Source organism: Azolla caroliniana, unplaced genomic scaffold (assembly GCF_043228905.1).
Source record: "Azolla caroliniana isolate FFs.n. ecotype wild unplaced genomic scaffold, voAzoCaro1.0.p SCAF_1, whole genome shotgun sequence".
Classification (NCBI taxonomy): Eukaryota; Viridiplantae; Streptophyta; class Polypodiopsida; order Salviniales; family Salviniaceae; genus Azolla; species Azolla caroliniana.
Genome location: NW_028230436.1, coordinates 34,669,814 through 34,691,445, shown reverse-complemented (window position 1 = coordinate 34,691,445; position 21,632 = coordinate 34,669,814). Strand labels below are relative to the sequence as shown.

Below are 21,632 nucleotides of genomic sequence, written 5' to 3'. Positions count from 1 at the left end.
AAGATTCCTTGCAAATGGACAAACCAAAATTCGTTGAAAAATGTTGGTAATAATGTAACATTAAGGTGAAAACCAATGAGCAAAGTCATCATGTAAGAGTTGGTACCGATTGGTGAAGAATTGCAAATGAATCGAGGCTCAAGTTTGGTGGTCGTGACCTTTAGATATGGTATTGGTGGATCAATAAAAACACAAGAATCATTCAAAAATCCATGCCCTAGTTACATAAATTATATAATTTATTGTTTGCTAATCATATAATGTTTGTGAAGTAGAAGAATACATAAACAAAGTTCCTCTTCAAGGTGACGTAAAATAGTTTTTATAAACCATGGAAACTACATCCATATTCTTAACTTCATAATAATGTTAATAATGTCTCCTATATTTCTCAAGCATCAATTCTATTGAAATAGGAAGATATAATGAACGCTCCCAAGTTTTCATTATTTCACCAATGCCCTTGGTTAGCCTTTGAAGAGAGAAACAAGGACGGAAACGACCACTCAAAATAACACATTCAGTTGAGAAAAAGGAAAAGATAATTACTTGGTTAATGGTGATGTAAACAAAAGGGTGGGGATAAAGTAAAACATAGGGGTATATTTCGTGGATCATAACAAAGCACTAAAGGGGAAATATAGAAGAGAAAGCATGGAGAGGAATATTATGCAGATTACAACGGGAAAACTCGAGTGCTCATGGAGGACGTGAAGTAAATGAAAGGGAGGGGGGTACAATGCTTGATCCTCTTGGAACGGATGATTGAACCACAGGCGGCCGGCTGAAAGGTTGCCGCCTAACCATCTTTGAAAAAACGATAAGCGCAGCAAGTGTTTCATCTAGAAATGCCCGGGCTGCTTGCTCATTGGACGTGGGTTGGGGGGCAGGTCGTGGAATTATAGAAAACCAAAAAGACACATGGACAACGCAGAGTGAGCGACCTACGGAGAAAGAGAGAGGAAGAAGGTGATGACGACCATGATACACGGTTATTAACGAAAGAAAAGTGCCTCTTTTACCCTTCTTTTAAACCCTAAGTCTTCCTGCAGGACGGAAGCTCGATCCATCCTTCCATCCCTTGGCCATGGCGGATACTCATGATAGAGGCGGGAATGGCGACCTCGACCTCCGTAATGAAGATGTATTTCTACTCATTTTTTTCTGCACCATTCTCTCTGGCTTCTCTATTGTCACCTCTCCTGTTCTATCTTCTTAACATTATATTTCTACTTTTCTTTCCTTTTTTCCTTCTTTGTAGACATCGGAATCAGCTAATGGTAGCGACGCAGATTTGGAGAGGAAGAAGAGAAGGGATGAGAAGGTAGTTGAAGCTATTTTCTTTTTGCTCCTCTTCCTTTGTATATCTTTCCTTAATCAACTGTATTCGGCTTTCTTTTAAAGGTTGGATTGAAGCTCCCGTAGCTTCTCTTCATTTCTGTTGATTGTGAATGATAGTTAACCAATATGAAAAGCTAAGCAACGTTTCTGTCAAAGCTTTGTTTTTTTATGCTTCTTCCTTTATATCTTTTTTCAATCAACTATAAAAACGAGCAAGGGAATGTGCTTCAGTATAGAGGAACTCAACCTTCAGATACATTCATCCTTTAAAGGTTGGAGTGAAGCTCTCATAGATCACTTTATTTCTGTTGAATATGCATGAGAGTAGACCAGTACGAAAAACTAAGCAAAGGAGTTGGTGAAGGCAAAAGCAATGAAATTTTCTTCTTCTTCTGCATATCTTTCTTAAACGGTCTGTAAAAACGAGCAAAGGTTCTTATTTTAGTGCAGAATGAAATTCAGGTCCGTCGATGTTTTTAATTAATTGAAGCTTTCCATAGCTTTGCTTCATTTATATTGAACATGAAAGATATTAGATGTATTCTAGAATAGAAGACTAAGCAAAGCTGTGATAAAAGGAAATTTGATTGGAAGATTGATCCGTAGATCATACTAAAGTAGACTGTAATCCGTTTTAGAGTAGAGAAGTTTATTCAGAGAACCAACACCCTCTGTTCTTAAGGTTCTATTTTAAGATCAAACATGGGACTAAATAGATTGGAAAACTACGCAAAGCTTTTTAGAAAACAGTGTTTTTCCTCCAGTAACACAGTTTCAACAGTTAATGTGACGGCGTGTTCTCTAAAGATTCCACGACACAAGTTTCTGTTGCCATGCTTCTGCATAATCTATACTGAGCAAACCAGAGAATGGAAAACAAAGCAAAACGTAGACAAAACGATCCATAGAGAATGAAACAAAATAGGAAAAGATGATGATGACGAGAAGCTCAGTTAAGACTCTAAACATAGCCAAAAAGGATATAGTTTGCTCAAAAATCTCGTAGGCACAATTTTAAGATAGAAAATTTTAAGGTCTAATGGACAACCAGAAAATTTCCATGCCTTTGAGAGGATCTGTGACGTGGGATGGACCTTGTGCAGCACACTTCTGCTTAATTTTGATGCAGTAGGATGTTGAATGGAATGGCAAATTGAGCAATCAAATTATTTTCATTCAATCATGGGATCTATGCATTCTTTCCAAAGATTTCATAACATGACTGATAATTCTGAACGTCAATAGTTGCTTAATATCAATTGGACATGGTATTAAATTGAATGAATGATTGTCAAACGCTTTTGTGAAAGCTGTGAGTTCTCTGGAACAGCTAAGAACCATGATTCTGAATTAGATGAATAATTATGGAAACTATGCATGCTTTCTAAAGGTTCCATAACATGAATGATAAGTCTGAACGCCAATGGTTGCTTCATATCAATTGGACATTGTATTATATTGAATGGATGGTTATGAAAAGCTTTCGTGAAGTCTGTGAGTTCTCTATAACTGCGAAGAACCATGATTCTCAATTAGATGAATGTGGAGGCTTTTAGAGACAACCAAGTTACTTACTTTCATGCATTGATAATGTCTGCAATTTTTTGTTTTTTCTTCTCCAACTCATTTATATATGATTTGATAGAGTGCTTGATGCTTATGCATGATTTACCTTAATTCTAAAATGATCATTGTCAAAAGACATTTGAGTAACTATGCATTATTATGGAGTAAGAAGCTTGAAGAGAAAACGAAATCAGGGTTGATTTGGCAATGTGAGAAAGAAATTGCTGTTGCACATTGCGGATGCTGTGTGAATCAGACTGTGGTTCTAATAGTTACTGAAGGTTTCATGTTGGCAGCATCAGCTTATTGGATGAATATTCTGTGTTCAATGTAGAGGTATGATTGTGACGTCTGAGGCTATCTAGTTTATTTCAATTTTTGGAGAAAAATGCCAATGGAAACGTACTCCAAGTGTCAATGGAGTACTTGTGTCAGGAAAATGCTAATTATGTGATAAGACAGCTAACAGAGGATTTATGTTGTAGAAAGATTTCACTGTGCTTTACAGTGGCCATAGAAAGCTCTTTGCCGTTTCTTGCAGCGTGTATTCTGTCAAGGTCAAAATGTTAGATTATGTAGCAATGGGCACAGTTTCGGCTCAAACTGAAGTGAATTGTTAAGCCATGGTTTAACAGTTTATTGGTTCCAAAAGAATTTAATGGTTTGGATTTTTGATAAATGGTTCGGTTTCGGTTCTAAAACTTGGGTTTATAGGTTTATAGGTTTGGTTTAAAGGTTTATAGGTTTTTGGTTAACTTTTATTTTACCTTAACAGTTTATTAATTTAATGGTTTAATTAATGGGTTTTTATTGATTTAATTAATTTAACTTAAATGTTTATTTAATTTAATGGTTCAATTAAAGTTTCTTTTATTGATTTAATAAATTTAACTTAAATACTTATTTAATTTAATGTATTTTAGTTTATTTAGATGTTTGATTAGTTTGATTTAATTTGTTAGGTTTAAATTTTCTATTAAATGGTTTGGATTGGTTTCAACTTTTCCCTAAACGGTTTGGTTTGGTTTTTGTTTTGTATAAACGGCTCGGTTCGGTTTCCTTGCCTTGAAACCGAACTGAACCGAGCCCATCTGATTATGTATGAAATTTTCCATATGCTATGTACAAAGATCTTTGTAGTTACATAGGAAACAAGCTTATGTACACAATTTTCCATATGCTATGTATGCAATCTTAAATTAAATGACGGCCATTGTAGGAAATGCAATTAGTTGTATTTTGAGAGAACTGGAATGTAGCTAAACTGTCATGCCAAGGAGGCCATTTTTGACAAATTCATTTATTACTGCTACTTACGTAGAAGAGTTCATATTTACAAGGTTTTGTTATTTGTATTACTATTACTATCTTATATTTATAAACCTAGATACTTGCGTCCAAACTAATCCTATGATGAGTACAGATCAGTATAAATTCCTTGCTAATCTCATTATGAACACAGGCTAAGGAGAAGGAAGCAAAGAAACTAAAAGCCTTGCAAAAAGCGGAGGCATTGAAAGCCCAGGTAAGCGTTGTCTACTACATTCATTTTTGCTGTATTTCTCTTCATAACCTTGAAAATACATGTGTGGATATGACAGAAAGAGAAGGAGACCTCTAAACCCAAGGAAACAAAAAAAACTGCTCGCAAACATGAAGAGGATGGTGACTATCAAGATCCGCCCACTGTTCCAGGGGAAAGAAAAAAATTAGCACCTGATATGGCAAAATCATATGATCCCACACTCGTTGAAGCAAGGTGATTATGTGAATTTGGTTGCTTGGCTAGTTCCTGCCAGAATGCTACTCTGTTAATATCTGATTGTTGATTATTCTCACAGTTGGTATGAGTATTGGGAGAAATCTGGATTTTTTGTTGCTGATCCTGCTCGGAAGAGTCCACCTTTTGTGATTGTGAGTTATTTAGGCCTGGTTTCTTAAGGAAAACTTCAGATTGTTGAATTTGATTCTGAATTAATAATTCATTCAAAATTTCAGGTGATTCCTCCACCAAATGTTACAGGTGCTCTACACATTGGACATGGCCTCACATGTGCTATAGAAGTATGTGCACATTATTCATTTCTGTTATGAATATTTATAATTATCTTTTTCTCGATCGCTTTAAATTGACTGAACTGAGGTGTAGAAGCACAGGTACATGCATTATAATTTCATAGATATCGCTCAAATGTGTTTTATCCTATTGTGCATCCAAACACAAGAGGGGTTTTAACATAATGTAGCAAGCTCTCTTAGATGGAGAAACCACTCACTAATGTATTTAGGCCACAAAAGTGAGAATCCATCGGAGGAGTCTTGAGCAGTGGTCTCACTCAAATCCACTCAAAGAAGAACCAAATACTCTGCTCTTTCAAAGGGACACCCAAAGTCATTGTTGTGTTCATCAACCCAAATTCTACTGATGAAAATGAACTTGAACTTATCAAATAATGTGACTTGGTCTTTCCTTCCCAACCCTAACCCCATCCTTAAATAGCATTAAACAATTAAAGAATGGCATCTCTTGCTTTTACTAATTTCTGGATGAAAGTTCAAATTCAAACTTGACCTCTTCCTTTTCTCTTCAAATATTGAATCCTTCTTAATACTCATTGAAATGTCTTGGTCTTTGCTGAAGTCAAGTATTTACAAATTCTTGTGAAGATTTAGAGGACTAGATAGCTAGTTCGCACACAATGAAAATATATTTAGACACTATGCACCAAAAGAGTTTAATTTATGTTAAGCGATGGGAGGGGAAATTACAATGAAGCTATACTACTAATCATGTAAATCAACACTATATAAAAGGAGGGAGCTTGGTTTATATAACTTCACCTTCTCATTACTTTGTAACAAATTTCTCAGTAAATACCATCATGAGAGTGGGTAAGGATATGAGGTCCTTCACAGTGAATGCAACAATTAGTCTCTTTACATATGACAAGGGTGATTATGTTCTTATCACGAGATATGACAATTGGTGGTCCGTATGTGTGCTCCACTGTACATATGTCCACACAGTGTGTATTGTTAAGCTGGCAACCCATCTATTGCTCTTTACATACGTCCTAACATACCGTATAACTTTTCACACCCCAAAATTTTCATGTGATCACATCCATTTAATAGAGGTTGATTATCACTGTCTACAGCTACTCAGATTAACTTGTTCACGATGGATCCTCTGGTCTATTTCACCTACATTTGTGTATTTCGTATCTGCCATTTTAAGCTTGTAAAGTCATTTTATCTTCTGCATTTAGGACACAATTGTCAGATGGCACCGAATGTGCGGATACAATACACTTTGGGTTCCTGGAACAGATCATGCTGGCATCTCAACCCAGGTATTCTGTTTTAAGAATATCTTGTTTGATTCATAATGTTCCTTTGGTGAATGCTATGTAGTTTCAACCTAAATCTCATGATGTAGGTGGTGGTAGAAAAAAAGATCATGAAGGAGAGGGGCCTTACAAGGCATGATCTTGGAAGAGAGAAATTCGTTGAGGAGGTGTGGATACTACAGTGCCATTAGCTTCTATTGATAATTTTCTAGGTGGTCAATTGTTTGACCTGATCTAAACATTCAACGGTACATTTGGCTAAAAACAGGTTTGGAATTGGAAAGATGATTATGGAGGCCGGATTTGTAAACAACTTCGAAAAGTTGGAGCTTCTCTTGATTGGTCACGAGAAGTATTAACGTTATAATTCTGTGTACAGTGGAATGGTTCTTTAAAATTGCACCAGGTTGTTAATGATTAGTTTTCGTAATGAAATATTTGATGCAGTGTTTCACGATGGATGCAACAAGGTCAGAGGCAGTAATAGAGGCATTTGTGCGATTGCATCAACGAGGACTAATTTATAGGTACTAGACACTAATTCTGAAAAGTTTGTATTGTAACCACAGAAATTCTGCTATAAAGTAGTTGGTTTGTAAATTCTTTGATGAAAGTCTATTTGCAAGTTTACCTCGTTTAAGTTTATTTGATGAAGGCCTATTTCCTTTCCTGTACAGAGCAAATCGCCTAGTCAACTGGGACTGTATGCTGAGGACTGCCATTTCTGATGTTGAGGTATTACTATTATTGTAATTTCTTGTGGGAATGATGCTAAAAATTGTTTCTACCCAAAAAGACATTACATGAAGATGATTGTACTGATTAGAGTATATTAAACAATTTACAATTCCTTCTATATTATTTTCTTATGAAAACCCTCTTTTTAGGTTGACTATATAGATATCAAGGGGAAAACACTGTTGAAAGTTCCTGGCTATGATCAGCTTGTTGAATTTGGGGCTCTTACCTCCTTTGCTTACCCTTTAGAGGATGGAGATGGTGAGATAGTAGTTGCAACCACACGACCTGAAACTATGCTTGGTGATACTGCAATAGCCGTTCATCCTGATGATGACAGATATAAGCATTTGCACGGAAAATTTGCTGTTCATCCGTTTAATGGAAGGAAGATCCCTATCGTTTGTGATGGTGTTCTTGTCGATCCAGCTTTTGGAACTGGTGCAGTTAAAGTAAGATTCTGTGGTTCAAGCATATTTTTGACATTTGTCCATCTTTGCAAGTATATTGAAAGCATTGATTTAATGTGACAGATTACCCCTGCTCATGATCCAAATGATTTTGAAGTGGGGAAAAGGCATAAATTGGAGTTTATCAGTATTTTAACTGATGATGGGAAAATTAACAGTAATGGAGGACAGTTTGAGGGGATGCCGAGATTTGTTGCTCGTGTGGAAATCCTAGAAGCCTTGAAATTGAAGGTAAATGTTGAATTTGTTTGATATTGATATTAGGTTTTTGAGAGTGAATTGAAGAATTTCTAGTAGTATTGAAGAAGGCACCTTTTGTTGACATCATGTGCATGTTATTGTATTTCACAGGGACTCTATCGTAAAGCTGAGAACAATGACATGCGACTCGCTAAATGTTCAAGAAGCAATGATATCATTGAACCAATGGTGAAACCACAGTGGTTTGTAGATTGCAGTGGTATGGCAAAAGAAGCTTGTGATGCTGTTTTGGATGGCCGATTAGAGATAATGCCAAAACATGCACAAGCTGACTGGTTCAGGTAATGGAATTTCAGATTTAAATTGAGTCAAATATCTAAACCACTGCTACTCAATGTATAAATAAAGTTTCGCTGAATTGTCTTGATTCTGTAGATGGTTGGAGAACATAAGGGATTGGTGTATATCAAGACAACTTTGGTGGGGGCATAGAATTCCAGCATGGTATGTGACTTTGGAAGATGACGAGTTGGTAAATGCTGGAGCTTATGATGACCACTGGGTGGTTGGTAGAAATGAAGAAGAGGCTGAATTGCAAGCAAAACAGAAGTATCCTGGAAAGAAGTATCATCTTTCACAAGATCCTGATGTTCTAGACACATGGTTTTCATCTGGGCTCTTTCCATTCTCTGTTCTGGGTTGGCCTAAAAACACTACTGATTTGAAAACTTTCTATCCCACAAGTCTGCTAGAGACTGGACATGATATCTTATTCTTCTGGGTTGCCCGCATGGTCATGTTAGGCATGACATTGACGGGTCAAGTTCCTTTCAAAAAGGTAATAACTGTGTTCTAGATATTTAAAGCTGATATAACTAGCAAAAGAATCAGAAATTTGGTCATTTCTTTAGAACAAGTGGTCGGATACTTCAAAGATTAATTTTGTCCTGGGTCAAGCATTAATGCAAAACGGAGTTACAAAGCACATTTTCTTTGAGCAAAATGTTGTTAAGAATCATCCCATAAGAAAAGTTAAGATACCTTTGTCCTGGGTCAAACATTAATGCAAACAGGTGGTACAAAGTATACTTCTTTGAGCAAAATGTTTTTAAGAATCATCCTCCCATAAGAGAAGTACCATAGACATTCTATATCATCCCAACTCCTCCATTATAATTTTGTTGACTGCAATAGCACTACATTCCTTGAGATGCAGAATGCTTATGTCTCCATTGGACAACTAGCATCTCCTTACCCTCGCTTATAGATATCCCTACATCTTACTCCTGGCACAATGCCCTTCTTTTCTCTATTTATATATTGTTCTACTGTTTACAATGATATTATTAATAATAGAAGCCACTAATAGCAGGAAATACTTGTTATTTATTCCTTTGGTAGGTCTATTTGCATGCAATGGTGCGTGATGCACATGGAAGGAAGATGTCGAAATCTCTTGGAAATGTTATTGACCCATTGGATGTGATCAATGGTATCACATTAGATGAATTAGTGAAGAAGTTGGAGCAGGGTAATCTCGACAAGAATGAAATTAAGAAAGCAAGTGAGGGACTAAAAGAGGACTTTCCGAAAGGAATTGAGCAGTGTGGAACTGATGCTCTACGCTTCGGACTTGTTGCCTATACTCTACAGGTAGGACTTCTTTCTTCATTTTTTTTTCTTTTTTAGATTGTGCAACTTAGCTTCTGTTGTTTGGGGCTTTCATTGTTACTTTCTCTATGTATCTTGCATGATGTTGTTATCCTTAATCTGTGTTCGTGAATTGGCCTTACATATTGACCTTTCCAGCAGTGTATATCATATTTTCTGAGTCTTCATCTTTTTGTCCATCCATTAGTCTCCTTTTCATTTGCAGGAATATTGTTTTTCGCACTAGTTCGGTTAATTGCGAAACTTGCTATTTAAGTGTTTATAATACTCCAAACTCTTAGACCTTTCCTTTTGCTGAGGACGGTATGAAATTAAAAAGATGCTAAACCCATGGAATTCTTATGGATGGATGGTCTTGGATTTAATTTTATCTTCCCAATAATGGGCATTCATCTTTATAAGAGTTAAAACATTAAAAATGGCTTTATGTATAAAGTTTCATGTCTTCCACATTCATATGTTATGTTTTTATATCAGTTTCCATCTTTCTTTCTATCCTGAGTTTTCAGTTTTGTGTATTTTGTGTATTTTGTGTGCATGTATTCTGAATGTGGGCATTTGATTGCTATGATCTGTTCTGTGATTGTTTTCTTATCTGCAGTCTGACAAAATAAACCTCGACATTCAACGGATTGTTGGCTACCGTCATTTCTGTAATAAACTTTGGAATGTAGTAAGATTTGCAATGATCAACCTTGGAAAAGGCTTCTCTCCTTCAAAGAACCTCCAATTCCTCTCCTTCCCTTTTTCATGCAAGTGGATTTTATCTCGTCTTAACACAGCTATAATGAAGACAAATAATTGTCTTTCGGCATATGATTTATCAGGAGCTGCTACAGCCATTCATTCATGGTGGTATTATGACCTATGTGACGTGTTTATAGAGGTTAGCAAGCCAGCTCTTGCTGGAAACGCCAGTGAAGAAGTGTCTCTAAATTTACAAAGGGCTACCCAGGAAACATTGTGGATTTGCCTGGATAATGGGTTGCGTCTATTGCATCCTATTATGCCATTTGTTACTGAAGAGCTTTGGCAACGGTTGCCACGGAGTCCAGACAGTTCTGCAAAGCCCTCTATTATGGTGGCAGAATATCCCTCTCATTGCCAGGTAATGTTTCACAACTCTTGGAGTCACTGCTTTTTTTTCACAACTGCCAAAAGCCAATATTTTTAATTGTACAGGAATGGGAATTTCTGGAAATTGAAACAGAAATGCAAATTGTACAATCTGTTATAGAGGCTATTCGCAGACTTCAAACTTCATTTGATCTAGATTCAAAACTAAGGTATAGTTTCAGAGCTTTTTCATGTGTGTTTCCGTTTAATTGAAGAGCACAATCCCATTATTGCTGTAGTAATTGATGAATTTATGTGAGCATTCTGCCTCATTTTGTCATCCCAACCTGCGAAACTACAAGTTAAAATAAGAGCTGCTTGTGGATGACCTTAGATTGTGCTTCATTCTTGACCCTATTGGATTTACTATGATACCAGAGTGCATACTATGAAAGGCATACTAGTGTTCGATGAAATTATGAAAGGCATACTGCTGTAGTGATTAATGAAATTATGGGAGCATTGTGCCTCATTTTGTCATCCCAACCTGCTAAACGACTAGTTACTATAAGAGTTGCTTGTGGATGACCTTAGATTGTGCTTTATTCTTGACCCTATTGGATTTACTATAATACCCGAATGCATACTATGAAGGGCATACTAGTGTTTATTTGTCATGCAAAAAATCATATTCTGCTTTTGCTTTTCTCAGACCTGATGGTTTATTACTCTGCCGATCAGAAGAAATGTTATCTTTGGTTAAGCGGCGCACTTTGGAGATTATTACCCTTACTAAACTATCAAACTTAAAGGTAAGATTATTAGCATACCAATTTGTTATGCTTTTCTTCATTTTATTTAACCTCAACTTCAAATAACATCAAGTATTTTTTTTCTTATGCTTTTCTTCATTACAAATACGTTTTCTAAAGAGCAAAGTAAATATTTTATTGTTCTGGAAATTATTCTGAGGCATTTTTGGAATTAAGTGAATTTGAATGGCATTTTTGTAGGGGGAATGTTTGATCATTTTTATTTTATTTTATTAATTAGTTTTATATGCAATAATTTGCCCCGTGTTTATTGTACAGTTTACACAAGATGCAGATTCTGTGCCCAGGACTGCTGTGGCTATTGTAAATCCACAAATTTCAGCTTACTTACTTGTAGAGGGAGTTGTGGATCCACATGCAGCAATTGTGAAGCATGAGAAAAGACGTCATGAAATTATGCAGTGAGTTTTTCTTAAGTTTCTAGACCAAAATGATTGGGTTATCAAAACACTGTTACATCTTTATCATTAGAGAGTGGTGTTCTGGTAAATACTGAGCATGGGATACTCACAAATATCCAGAAAAATTAGGGATATTTTATGGCTTTAAATGATGATGAATTTGGCTGTTATGATCATTTTGCTTATTTATATAAATGGTTGGATTTGAACAGGAGAAAGGAAGCACTTTCAAAAATGATGGAAACGTCAGGCTACAAAGAGAAAGTGCCATTGAAATTACAGGAGCAAAATGTGGACAAATGTAACCAATTGACTGCAGAATTGGAGGCTGAGGAGGAAGTGATAAGGGCCTATGAGAGGCTTATCATATAAATTTTTTTTCTTTTATGTAAGCTGGCATTCAGCTTTCCTATAATTATTGTTGCCTTTGATCTTCGCTCATTATTTATGTCACTGATCTGCGAGCTATTGAAGCAAAGCTTCTGGTCCAACAAAAAATATTTCCAGGAAGTTACACACTTCTGTGTAGTTGAGAAGTAAAGTTTTTCGGAATCTTTTACGTTCAGAACATCTGAGACTTGTCCTTTTATCTATCATTGCAATTCTTCATTTGCTACTGTTTGAATTGAATTATATTTAACCATTTCCCAAAATGCGTCAATGTTTTTACCTGGACAATGTTACTTTTGTTGCATATAGATAAATTGTGCTCCACATATTTGATCTAATTAGATTGGACCTAATACGAACGTTTTATCTTTGAACCATGTAATAAAGAGGATTAATTCACTAGAAATGTTTTTATGTTATAAAGGTTATTTATTAGAGTATTTTTAATCAATTTGCGAAAACCTCTGTAAACACTTCATTCAATACCCTCCTTATTTATTACTAGTTGGAGGCATTACTCCTCCCCCTCCCCCCTGGTTGCAGAATGTTTAGGAAATAACACTTGGAACTCAAATTTCCAAACGAGTGCAGAATGGCCTGGCCTTAGGGCAAGTATAAAAGTCACAGTATGTCTCTCCTTGTTTTTACATACTTACTCTTAAGTCTTCCGTGGGGCGTCCTCTTTCTAACTCTCGTTGATATAGCACACAATATAGTCAACATCATGCAAATGTATCAACAATTGTAGGAAATAACACTTGGGACTCAATTTTCCAAACAAGTGCAGGATGGCCTGGCCTTAGGGCAAGTATAAAAGTCACTGTATGTCTCTCCTTGTTTTTACATACTCTTAAGTCTTTTGTTGGGCGTCCTCTTTCTAACTCTTGTTGATATAGCACACAATATAGTCAACATCATGCAAATGTCCAAGTTGGTAAGATAAAATGTTGAAGATTTACGACATTTCATTAAGCAATATTAAACTTTTAAGGGATAATAGAAGGTTTAGAGACTAAGCTCTCACTCAAGGAAATATATAGGAAGGTTAAATTTAACTTTTACAATCTTACTTAGGTGACTACAATGTATTGTCTCTTGGCCCTGTTTCCTTGTATGATGACAATAGTGGTGGGTGGATGGTTGTATAATGAAGTTGTGACAAAGTTTAACAAGTGCATTTGGGTTTCCTCATGTTGATCAAAGATGGCGAACAACTATCTCCATAATTTGGTGATTGTATGGCTCGTGTGTGTTATATCCTAGTACTCGTAGTCTGCTTTGACGTCAACATTCTTTATTGTGCTCTATGGTGACTCCTTTGCATGTTGTGAGTGGAGAGAAACAGGGTACAAGAACTCCATGTGCATGTGAACCATGTTGATGTGTGGATCCTATTGACAATGGTCATGTGGCCTTAGAATTGTTATATGCTATTATTGTACAACAATGAAATACAACATCTTTTATACGAGAGAGAGAGAGAGAGAGAGAGAGAGAGAGAGAGAGAGAGAGGCCCCGCCATGTCCCTTTGGGGGACATGTGATAAAACTGGAACGATACAACGAAGATTAGCATGACCCATACGCAAAGATGACAGACACAAATGGAGAAACCCCACCATGAGCCATAGGCTTTTTTCTTGTGAACCATGTATATATTATATATATTTCTTATATAATGCATGGAAGCAAGTGACCTACCTATCTACATTATCTTCTTCTTTTTCTTGTTCTTGTTCTTTCTCATTACACATCAAGAGACAAAATTTATTTAGGTTCGTAAGGTTTCAAACCTCATTATCAACCAAAAAGATTTATTGATAAAAAAATGGATGACCACAAATATTGAAACAGAGCAAATAACAGAGCATAAGATAGGAGAGACAAAGAGAAAACAGAAGCTTCCATAGCCAGATTGCAGACTATGGTTCATGCTTCGGATATGTCTACTCACTTGCCTTGTAAAATTCAGGTTTAATTCATCAATATCTAATCTTGAATCTCCAGTCTTCCATTTCTGATGTCTGTTTTTCTCCTTTTTATATCTCTAGTTCTTATCTCGGCCTAAATTCTTCCCTGTACATATGTTTCTATCATCTATTTTTCTTCTTTTGATCCGCCTTGTTGCTTTTGTGTATGTTGAATTTTTTATCTCGCAGAAGGGTATAGAGATATTCATCAATGTTAAGCCTTAACCGAAAATTTTCCACCATATCATAATTTTACTTCTTCTGAACCTCATCCCAATGATTGCCCGTGTGGTGCTAGCTGTCACTTGCTCGTTGGTAGGCATTACCCTTGCTCAGCTCAAGGCCCGTGGTCGAAATCGTGATGAATCTCGAGGTATTTGTGGGTCTATTTTTTTCTTCTTTCTTCAATAGATTGAACGGAAGATTAGATGTGGCTTTTCGTTCATCATTCTATCGACCACAAAGAACAATTAATATGATAAATCTCAATGAGAAAATTTCTTGATTCCATTGAGTAACAATTGCGATGATGAATCTTCAGGAGAAGAATTGTGCATTCTATTAACTATTCTGCCAGTGAATATCAATGTTTTGTATGTCGTTTTTAATTGTTCTTTATTGATCTGAGAAAACAGTTGTGAAGAATCTCAATGTTATGGATGCCTTTTTTGTTGTTAATTCGATTGATTAAAATATTGTGATGATGCATCGTAAGGTTGTTATATTGTTGTTCTTCTTCTTTACATCATATCAAGTAAAATAATTCTCGATGTTACTTTATGGCAGAGCTCCCCCTTGTGGAGGAGGTGTACGATGGCAAAGAAATATACACTTATGCAGATGTGCAGCAAGAAGAGGTACTCTTGAGTGTGTGTGTGTGTGTGTGTGTGTGTGTGAGAGAGAGAGAGAGAGATAGAGAGAGAGATTATGATAATTTATTATCCTATTTTGAGGCTAGTAATATGGTCTAGGAGACCTGAAGTAGACAAACCATACATATAATACACACACACACACACGTTTGTGTGTGTTTATATAAGACCTCCAAATTGTTGTGGTCTGTTGGTAAGGTTGTCCAGCGGAGTCCAGAAGGTCATGTGTTTAACCCTTTTATTCCACAATGGCATCCAGTAAAGTGATGCATATAGTGAGAATTGAACTCAGGTACATGGACTAGTAAAAACTTGGCTTAGTAGTAAGAGAGAAAGTAAGATAAAAGCTATATTAACATCTTTTCAGACTGAACAAGACATTGGAGCTTACAATGTTTTATCATAGGGTATGAACCAAAACAAATATAAGTAAGCATAGGGTACTAAAGAATCTAAATATCTAAGAGCTTAAGATTCTCAAGTTGGATTGAATGAAACTTTTTTCTTTGAAAATTCTCCAACATGGACCACTCCAAGATGGAGAAATCTCCAAAGCAAGGGAAGGGAAGGGAGGCACCTTTGATGCCGGGTGATAATGGCCTTTTTATTGTTAGTGACAAGGGTGATGGTGTCGTCTTCCAGATGGTTGTGATCTACATTCATGGTACCTGGCTATTCCCTGATCAATTGTAACCCCTTGTGAGTGTCTTGGTCAAGAACCCACTTTTGTAGTCATGAATTGACTTGTAGCATAAGAAGTGATGGAGCTAAAGAAAGCCATGTATTGTTGTCCATTCAACAACTTCTCTCTATGTCTCTGAGTTCTAGCAAGAAGAGTTTCAAACAACATTGATCTTCATATTCCATGACTTTGTGGAGCAGGCCAAAGCCTTGTTTGAAGAGGCAATGATACCTCCTTCGTCTCTCATGAAAAACACTACAATGACAGATATAGATTTGCGTACATATAATATGCAATCCCAATCTCTAAGTGATCTGAAGAGGTCCTAAGATGTGTATCCATATAAGTTGGCCTGATAATAAATCCATCCAATGATGTGTGCAGAAAGATTGCCTTGTAGTGGCCCATCTTTGTACCAAGAGATGTGATGTGTATCCATGTTCTTTCATTATTCAATTTATTAACTTCAGTTTGGATCGCTCTATTCTTCAGTGTGGACAATGCAAACTATATTGAAATGGGGGAAGTGTGTTTGTACATATGCCATGCAACTAGAACCATTCCTGCATTTCAGCATGCCAACAATCCCATTTTCTGCAGCAGTTTAGACGACCTAAATGCCAATCTTGAGTACCTTTGCTTAGGGAGTTCCAAAAAGTTGGATATGGGTCACTGATCAGATTAATGCCTCAGCCACTATTGGGGATGATCCCATCGCTGCCTGGATTATATCATCGGGCACCAATGTTTTTCTCTTTATTCATGTTGGCAATCATTAAGAGTAAAGGCAGCACACTCTCAACGATGAGAGAAATTCGTGCAAGGATTGGGTTTGGTCGAAGATGTGCGCAAAAGCACACTTGTTTAGGGAAAAATGTGGATAGTCAACTACTCTCATCACTTGTGACTCAATGTTTCATGTCACATCATAGTGAGTGTGAGCTAAGTCCCATGGAGGCAATGGTTCGGATAGAAAACAATGGGATGGGCTCTAACATGTATTGATGTGTGTTATTTCCCCATTCGGCAAAGAATATGATTTTGTCGTTAAGGTGTAATATATGTAGTATAATGTGGGAGGTTTGAGCCTCCACATTTTTCCCATGTCATGATACATTGGCATTGCAAAAAGGCCTCATTCACAAAGGAATCTAGTGAAGCATCATGAAGCAAGTGTTGCATCGCATCTTCCAAACCATTTTTCTATATATTGCATCCAACCAGAACACAAAAATTTACTTTTGTGTCTTATCGTTTTGTTGGTTTTTTCCCATATGCTTCCAGGAAGACAATGTGAGGGACTTTTCAACATTAAGCATGTATTTGCTTTTGTGTCTTATCGTTTTGTTGGGTGGAGAGAGAGAGAGAGAGAGAGAGATTTACTTCTTTGGCTTTCTTCTTAGGAGGAGAAAGTTAAACGGATCAGCAGCACTTTCAGTCCAGCGCTGAGTTCTAGAAGTTTTCAAGAAGGAGACCAGCTTTTGCTTCCAGAAATTGATGATCTCTTTCAAGGAGGTCTTGATTTGCCTTCTGATTCCGAGAAATCCATTGGTTGTGCCATTAAAGACACCTCTAAACCAAAATATGAATCAGATGATAGTTTTAATTCTGAGGATGATGAAGCTTTAGAGATCTTTGAAGCTTTAACTTCTGCGAAGAAATTGTCAATCCAAACAGCGAAAGGGAACAATGAATCTAGAGATGGGTCTATAGAGCTTATTCAACTAAAGGCTTTGGTTAACGATTTGAAACAGAAAGAAATTAAGCTTGAATCTGAGCTGCTTGACTACTATGGCCTCAAGGAACAAGAGAAGGCCCATCTGGAGCTAGAAAGGCAACTGAGAAAGAAAAACGCAGAAATTGAAAAGTTGAATACAAAACTTGTTGCTCTTGAGGAACAAAAGCAGAAGTTGTCAGAAGAAGTATTAGGCAAGGAGAACTTAAAGAAAGAACTAGATGTTGCTAGAGCGAAGGTTAAGGACTTGCAAAAGACAATACAAAGTGATGCTGGACAAACAAAAGCTCAACTTTTGATCCTTAAGCAGCAAGTAGCTATTCTTCAAGAGAAGGAGCAGGGGGTCTCGAAGAAAGACTTTGATACAGAGAAGAAGTTACAAGCTCTGAGAGAACTTGAAGTTGAAGTACTAGAGCTTAGAAGAACTAGTAAAGAACTCCAACATCAGAAAAGAGAGTTAACTGTGCAATTGGCTGCAGCAGAGGCAAAGATTGCCGAGCTCTCAAGCCTTACTGAGGTAAGTATCATTTAAAAAGTGATGGTGAAAGCTATAGCTTCGTGATTCATGCCTGAATAAGTCTCATTTATTGAATTTAAATCATGTTTCAGTGACTCCGATGAAAGTTAGTGTTATTTCTTATATCCGTAAATGTAATTGAAATGCAGACTGAACTAGTAGCGAGGGCGCAAGCTGAAACATTGTCTTTGAAACTTGCAAATGACGACCTTAGCAAGCAAGTTGAAGGGCTGCAAATGAATAGGTTCAGTGAGGTTGAGGAGCTTGTATACTTGAGGTGGGTAAATGCTTGTCTGAGATATGAGCTTAGAAATTATCAAGCACCTCCTGGAAAGCTGAGTGCTCTAGAGCTGGGAAAGAATTTGAGCCCACGATCTCAAGAAAAAGCAAAACAGTTAATGATGGAATATGCGGCTCCTGATCTCCTCGCTGCCAAAGCTAGAGAGCAAACTGAAAATGATGCGGATAGTATGATTTCTTCGGCACCATCAACTCCATCAGAATATGACTTTGATGAAGGTTCAATTGATGGTAGTCAACGTTCGACAAGGCAATCTACTTCCAAGAAGTCAGGGCTTATCAAGAAATTGAAGAAATGGGGAAGAAATAAAGATGAGTCTCATTTATCACCTGCTTCTTCTACTCTCAGTTCACCTGCCTATCGGGCAAAGGGGCCATTAGAATCACTAATGATGAGAAACAATAGTGATTCTGTAGCTATCACAACGTATGGCAAGAACGAATCTGATAGTGGTAGATTTTCAACAGATCTAGATGATTCCTTGGGAATGTTACGTCCAGTTAAGACTCGGCAAACCATTGATGGGAAAGATCCCGTCAGTGATGTTGCAGCGTCATTCCAGCTTATGGAAAAATCTGTTGCAGGTGTCCTGGAAGACAAATATCCTGCATTTAAAGACAGGCACAAACTTGCTGTTGCAAGAGAGAATGCCATAAAGGAGAAAGCTGACCAAGCAAGGGCTGAAAAGCTTGCAGAAAAGCTCAAAATAGCTCCTTCTCTAGCTCCATCTCCAGCCATGAAGTTGGGTATGATGGCCGCACCCGGGAAGCTTTCAAATAAGTTCAAGATTCCCCAACCAAGTGCAGACGTAATACCATCTAATGAACAAAATGTAGAACGACCCGAAGTGCAGAAGATGAAGTTCTCTGAGGTGGAAAAGAGGCCTACTAGAGTTGCAAAGCCACCACCAAAAGCTTCTGCCGCAAAACCACCCTTATCAGGAAATATATCTATAAAAGGACCATCTGATATAGTTGCAGGGGGTCCCCCTCCACCACCACCTCCTCCACGTGCTCCTGGTGGTCCCCCCCCACCTCCTCCACCTCCTGGAAGCAATAAATTGCAAGCTTCAAATGAAGACAAAGTGCAAAGAGCTCCGGAGCTTGTAGAATTCTATCAGTCATTGATGAGGAGAGAAGCTAGAAAAGATCCTGTCGTGGGTGGATCTGATGTGAATGTATCAGATGCACGCAACAACCTTATTGGAGAGATTGAGAACCGTTCTGCATTCTTATTGGCGGTGAGGATTGCATTTTAATACATACATATATACATACATACATACATACATACATACATACATACATACATACATACATACATACATACATATATATAGAGTTTAGACACTACCAAACGATTCTTAACTGGCAACAATTTGTTGTTATTGTCCATTGAAATGTAGGTTAAAGCAGATGTGGAAACACAGGGTGAATTTGTGGAATCCCTTGCAGCAGAAGTCCGGAGTGCTGCTTATGCTGATATTGAAGATGTTGTTTCATTTGTTTCCTGGCTAGATGAGGAGCTTTCGTTTTTGGTAAGATAGTTGACATTATAAGAAACATCTTCAATGTAGCTAAATAATAAGAAGACTCAGTTAATATTTGATATGAAATCCCTTCATAACAACATGAATATATTATCGTCAGGTGGATGAGCGTGCCGTCTTGAAACATTTTGATTGGCCCGAAAGCAAGGCAGATGTTTTAAGAGAGGCATCATTTGAGTATCAAGATTTGAAAAAGCTGGAAATCGAGGTCACATCATTCAAAGACAACCCACGCCTTCCATGTGAAGCAGCTCTAAAGAAAATGCTTTCACTGCTAGAAAAGTAAAACGATGGTTTAATACATGTATCATTCAAGTGTTATATTCACCATATAGCATATATTCTGACTATATTCTTCTTGGTTATAGAGTGGAGCAAAGTGTCTATGCACTGCTACGGACTCGAGATATGGCCATTGCAAGGTACAAGGAATTCAGTATTCCGACACAATGGATGCTAGATTCTGGCTTGGTTGGCAAGGTACATTACTCCATTATTTGTAAGATTAACCAAATACACTGGTGTGATAATTGGTATATGTCTAGAGAGAAATCCATATAAAATTCTCAGCTTTTGCCCTCTAGTGTAAAATGCATGTTTAACATGCATATGCTGGGTATTTTTTATGCAGATTAAACTTGCAACAGTGCAATTAGCTAGGAATTATATGAAAAGAGTCGCAGGAGAGCTCGATGCATCAATTGCATCAGCAGTTCAAGATCCGCAACGGGAATTCTTGCTCCTCCAAGGAGTACGATTTGCATTTAGAGTTCATCAGGTAATCAATCCCATTTACTTCTCATCCCCGATACAATTTCTCCTTTCTCTAATCATGAATATGTAATGTTGCTTTCTTTCCATTTTCTGGATGGATTTTTGAATGCTGAATTTCCACTTATTAATCAATTGCTTTCTGCAGTTTGCGGGAGGATTTGATGCCGAAAGCATGAGAGCATTTGAAGAGCTTAGGGACCGTGTTCGTGAACAATCATCGGGAACAGCAGTGATTGCAAATGAAGCGCCTTAATGAAATATAACCTAAGGTTGTTACTTCATTTGTTAACCCTAAATCCTAATTCATGTAGAGAAGATTGCCATATGGATGCTTTACTCCATTGCCTCATGAGTAATCCATGAACTCCTCTGTATAATGTAAGGGCAGCACCTGTTTGTATCCGCTTCATATGTATTATAAATAGAGAAAATTAGAAACAAAAGAATTATCCCGTTGCACCTATTTGATGCTCATCTTACAAAGGTATAGTTCGGCTGTATATAGACATTAGGTCTTATTTTATCTTACAGATAGTTGCCCAGTCTGTGAAATTGTACGTGAGTGATTTTATGTTCAACTCATGAATTGATTCTCGTTTGCAACTTGATACATATTCAATAAAACCATTATCAAGGATCAAGAATTTCATTCAGACGTTATTATTCTATAATTTGGCTGTAGATAATCAATGAAGAACTTGATAGCTCAAGAGAACCGTTTTATAATTTGGCCATTGCAACAAAAGTAATCTTTAATTCGTGGTCCTTTAATTAGTTACCTTTAACTAGTGGTTCTTTAATTAGTCACCATTAACCAGTGACCCTTCATTTTAGTTGTGTAAGATTCATTTGACCCTTAGTGTAAGGGGAGTATATTACTTCATCATGGGTACGCAATGATTGGTCTGTCATTACCCTCAGTCTGCATAAGGCGTCTAACATGAATATGAGGTTGGTTCAGGAAAAAAAAGCTTTTTGTTCAACATTGTTGTTAGTGAAGACAATTGGTTAAGAGAATCCTATACTTATTGTATATCCTTATGAGAGAGAGAGAGAGAGATCTAAGCTTAGCCTAACTCGCTTCTTGATACACTCTCCCCAACCATCCACAAATAAGTTTATGTATTACTCTCTTGTACTCTGAAAGTGTCAAATTCTCCTCTTCATCAAGTTAACTAAGAGATCAATGCTAAGTTATTCGTTATTATGAGGGCGC

The 21,632-nt window shown here is 37.0% G+C and overlaps 2 protein-coding genes and 1 pseudogene across 2 annotated transcripts; all 3 read left to right on the top strand.

Moving 5' to 3' along the window:
- The first annotated feature begins 989 nt into the window (after window positions 1-989).
- On the top strand, window positions 990-12,280 carry TWN2 (valyl-tRNA synthetase / valine-tRNA ligase (VALRS)). Its single transcript, XM_087336483.1, has 21 exons — window positions 990-1,144; window positions 1,262-1,324; window positions 4,370-4,432; window positions 4,509-4,666; window positions 4,749-4,821; window positions 4,906-4,971; window positions 6,177-6,260; window positions 6,347-6,424; window positions 6,526-6,609; window positions 6,705-6,784; window positions 6,935-6,992; window positions 7,145-7,447; window positions 7,529-7,696; window positions 7,817-8,007; window positions 8,102-8,504; window positions 9,068-9,319; window positions 9,939-10,445; window positions 10,520-10,623; window positions 11,106-11,205; window positions 11,485-11,627; window positions 11,840-12,280. Exons 1-21 carry the CDS (start codon window positions 1,088-1,090, stop codon window positions 11,997-11,999), a joined length of 3,195 nt encoding a protein of 1,064 aa, XP_087192609.1. The 5' UTR covers window positions 990-1,087; the 3' UTR covers window positions 12,000-12,280.
- Window positions 12,281-13,539: 1,259 nt separating this feature from the next.
- Window positions 13,540-13,653, top strand: LOC147870058 (U6 spliceosomal RNA; annotated as a pseudogene).
- Window positions 13,654-13,833: 180 nt separating this feature from the next.
- On the top strand, window positions 13,834-21,019 carry CHUP1 (Hydroxyproline-rich glycoprotein family protein). Its single transcript, XM_087336494.1, has 10 exons — window positions 13,834-13,988; window positions 14,176-14,359; window positions 14,773-14,843; window positions 16,944-17,792; window positions 17,942-19,333; window positions 19,499-19,630; window positions 19,743-19,924; window positions 20,011-20,122; window positions 20,274-20,420; window positions 20,562-21,019. Exons 2-10 carry the CDS (start codon window positions 14,263-14,265, stop codon window positions 20,667-20,669), a joined length of 3,090 nt encoding a protein of 1,029 aa, XP_087192620.1. The 5' UTR covers window positions 13,834-13,988; window positions 14,176-14,262; the 3' UTR covers window positions 20,670-21,019.
- Window positions 21,020-21,632: the final 613 nt, after the last annotated feature.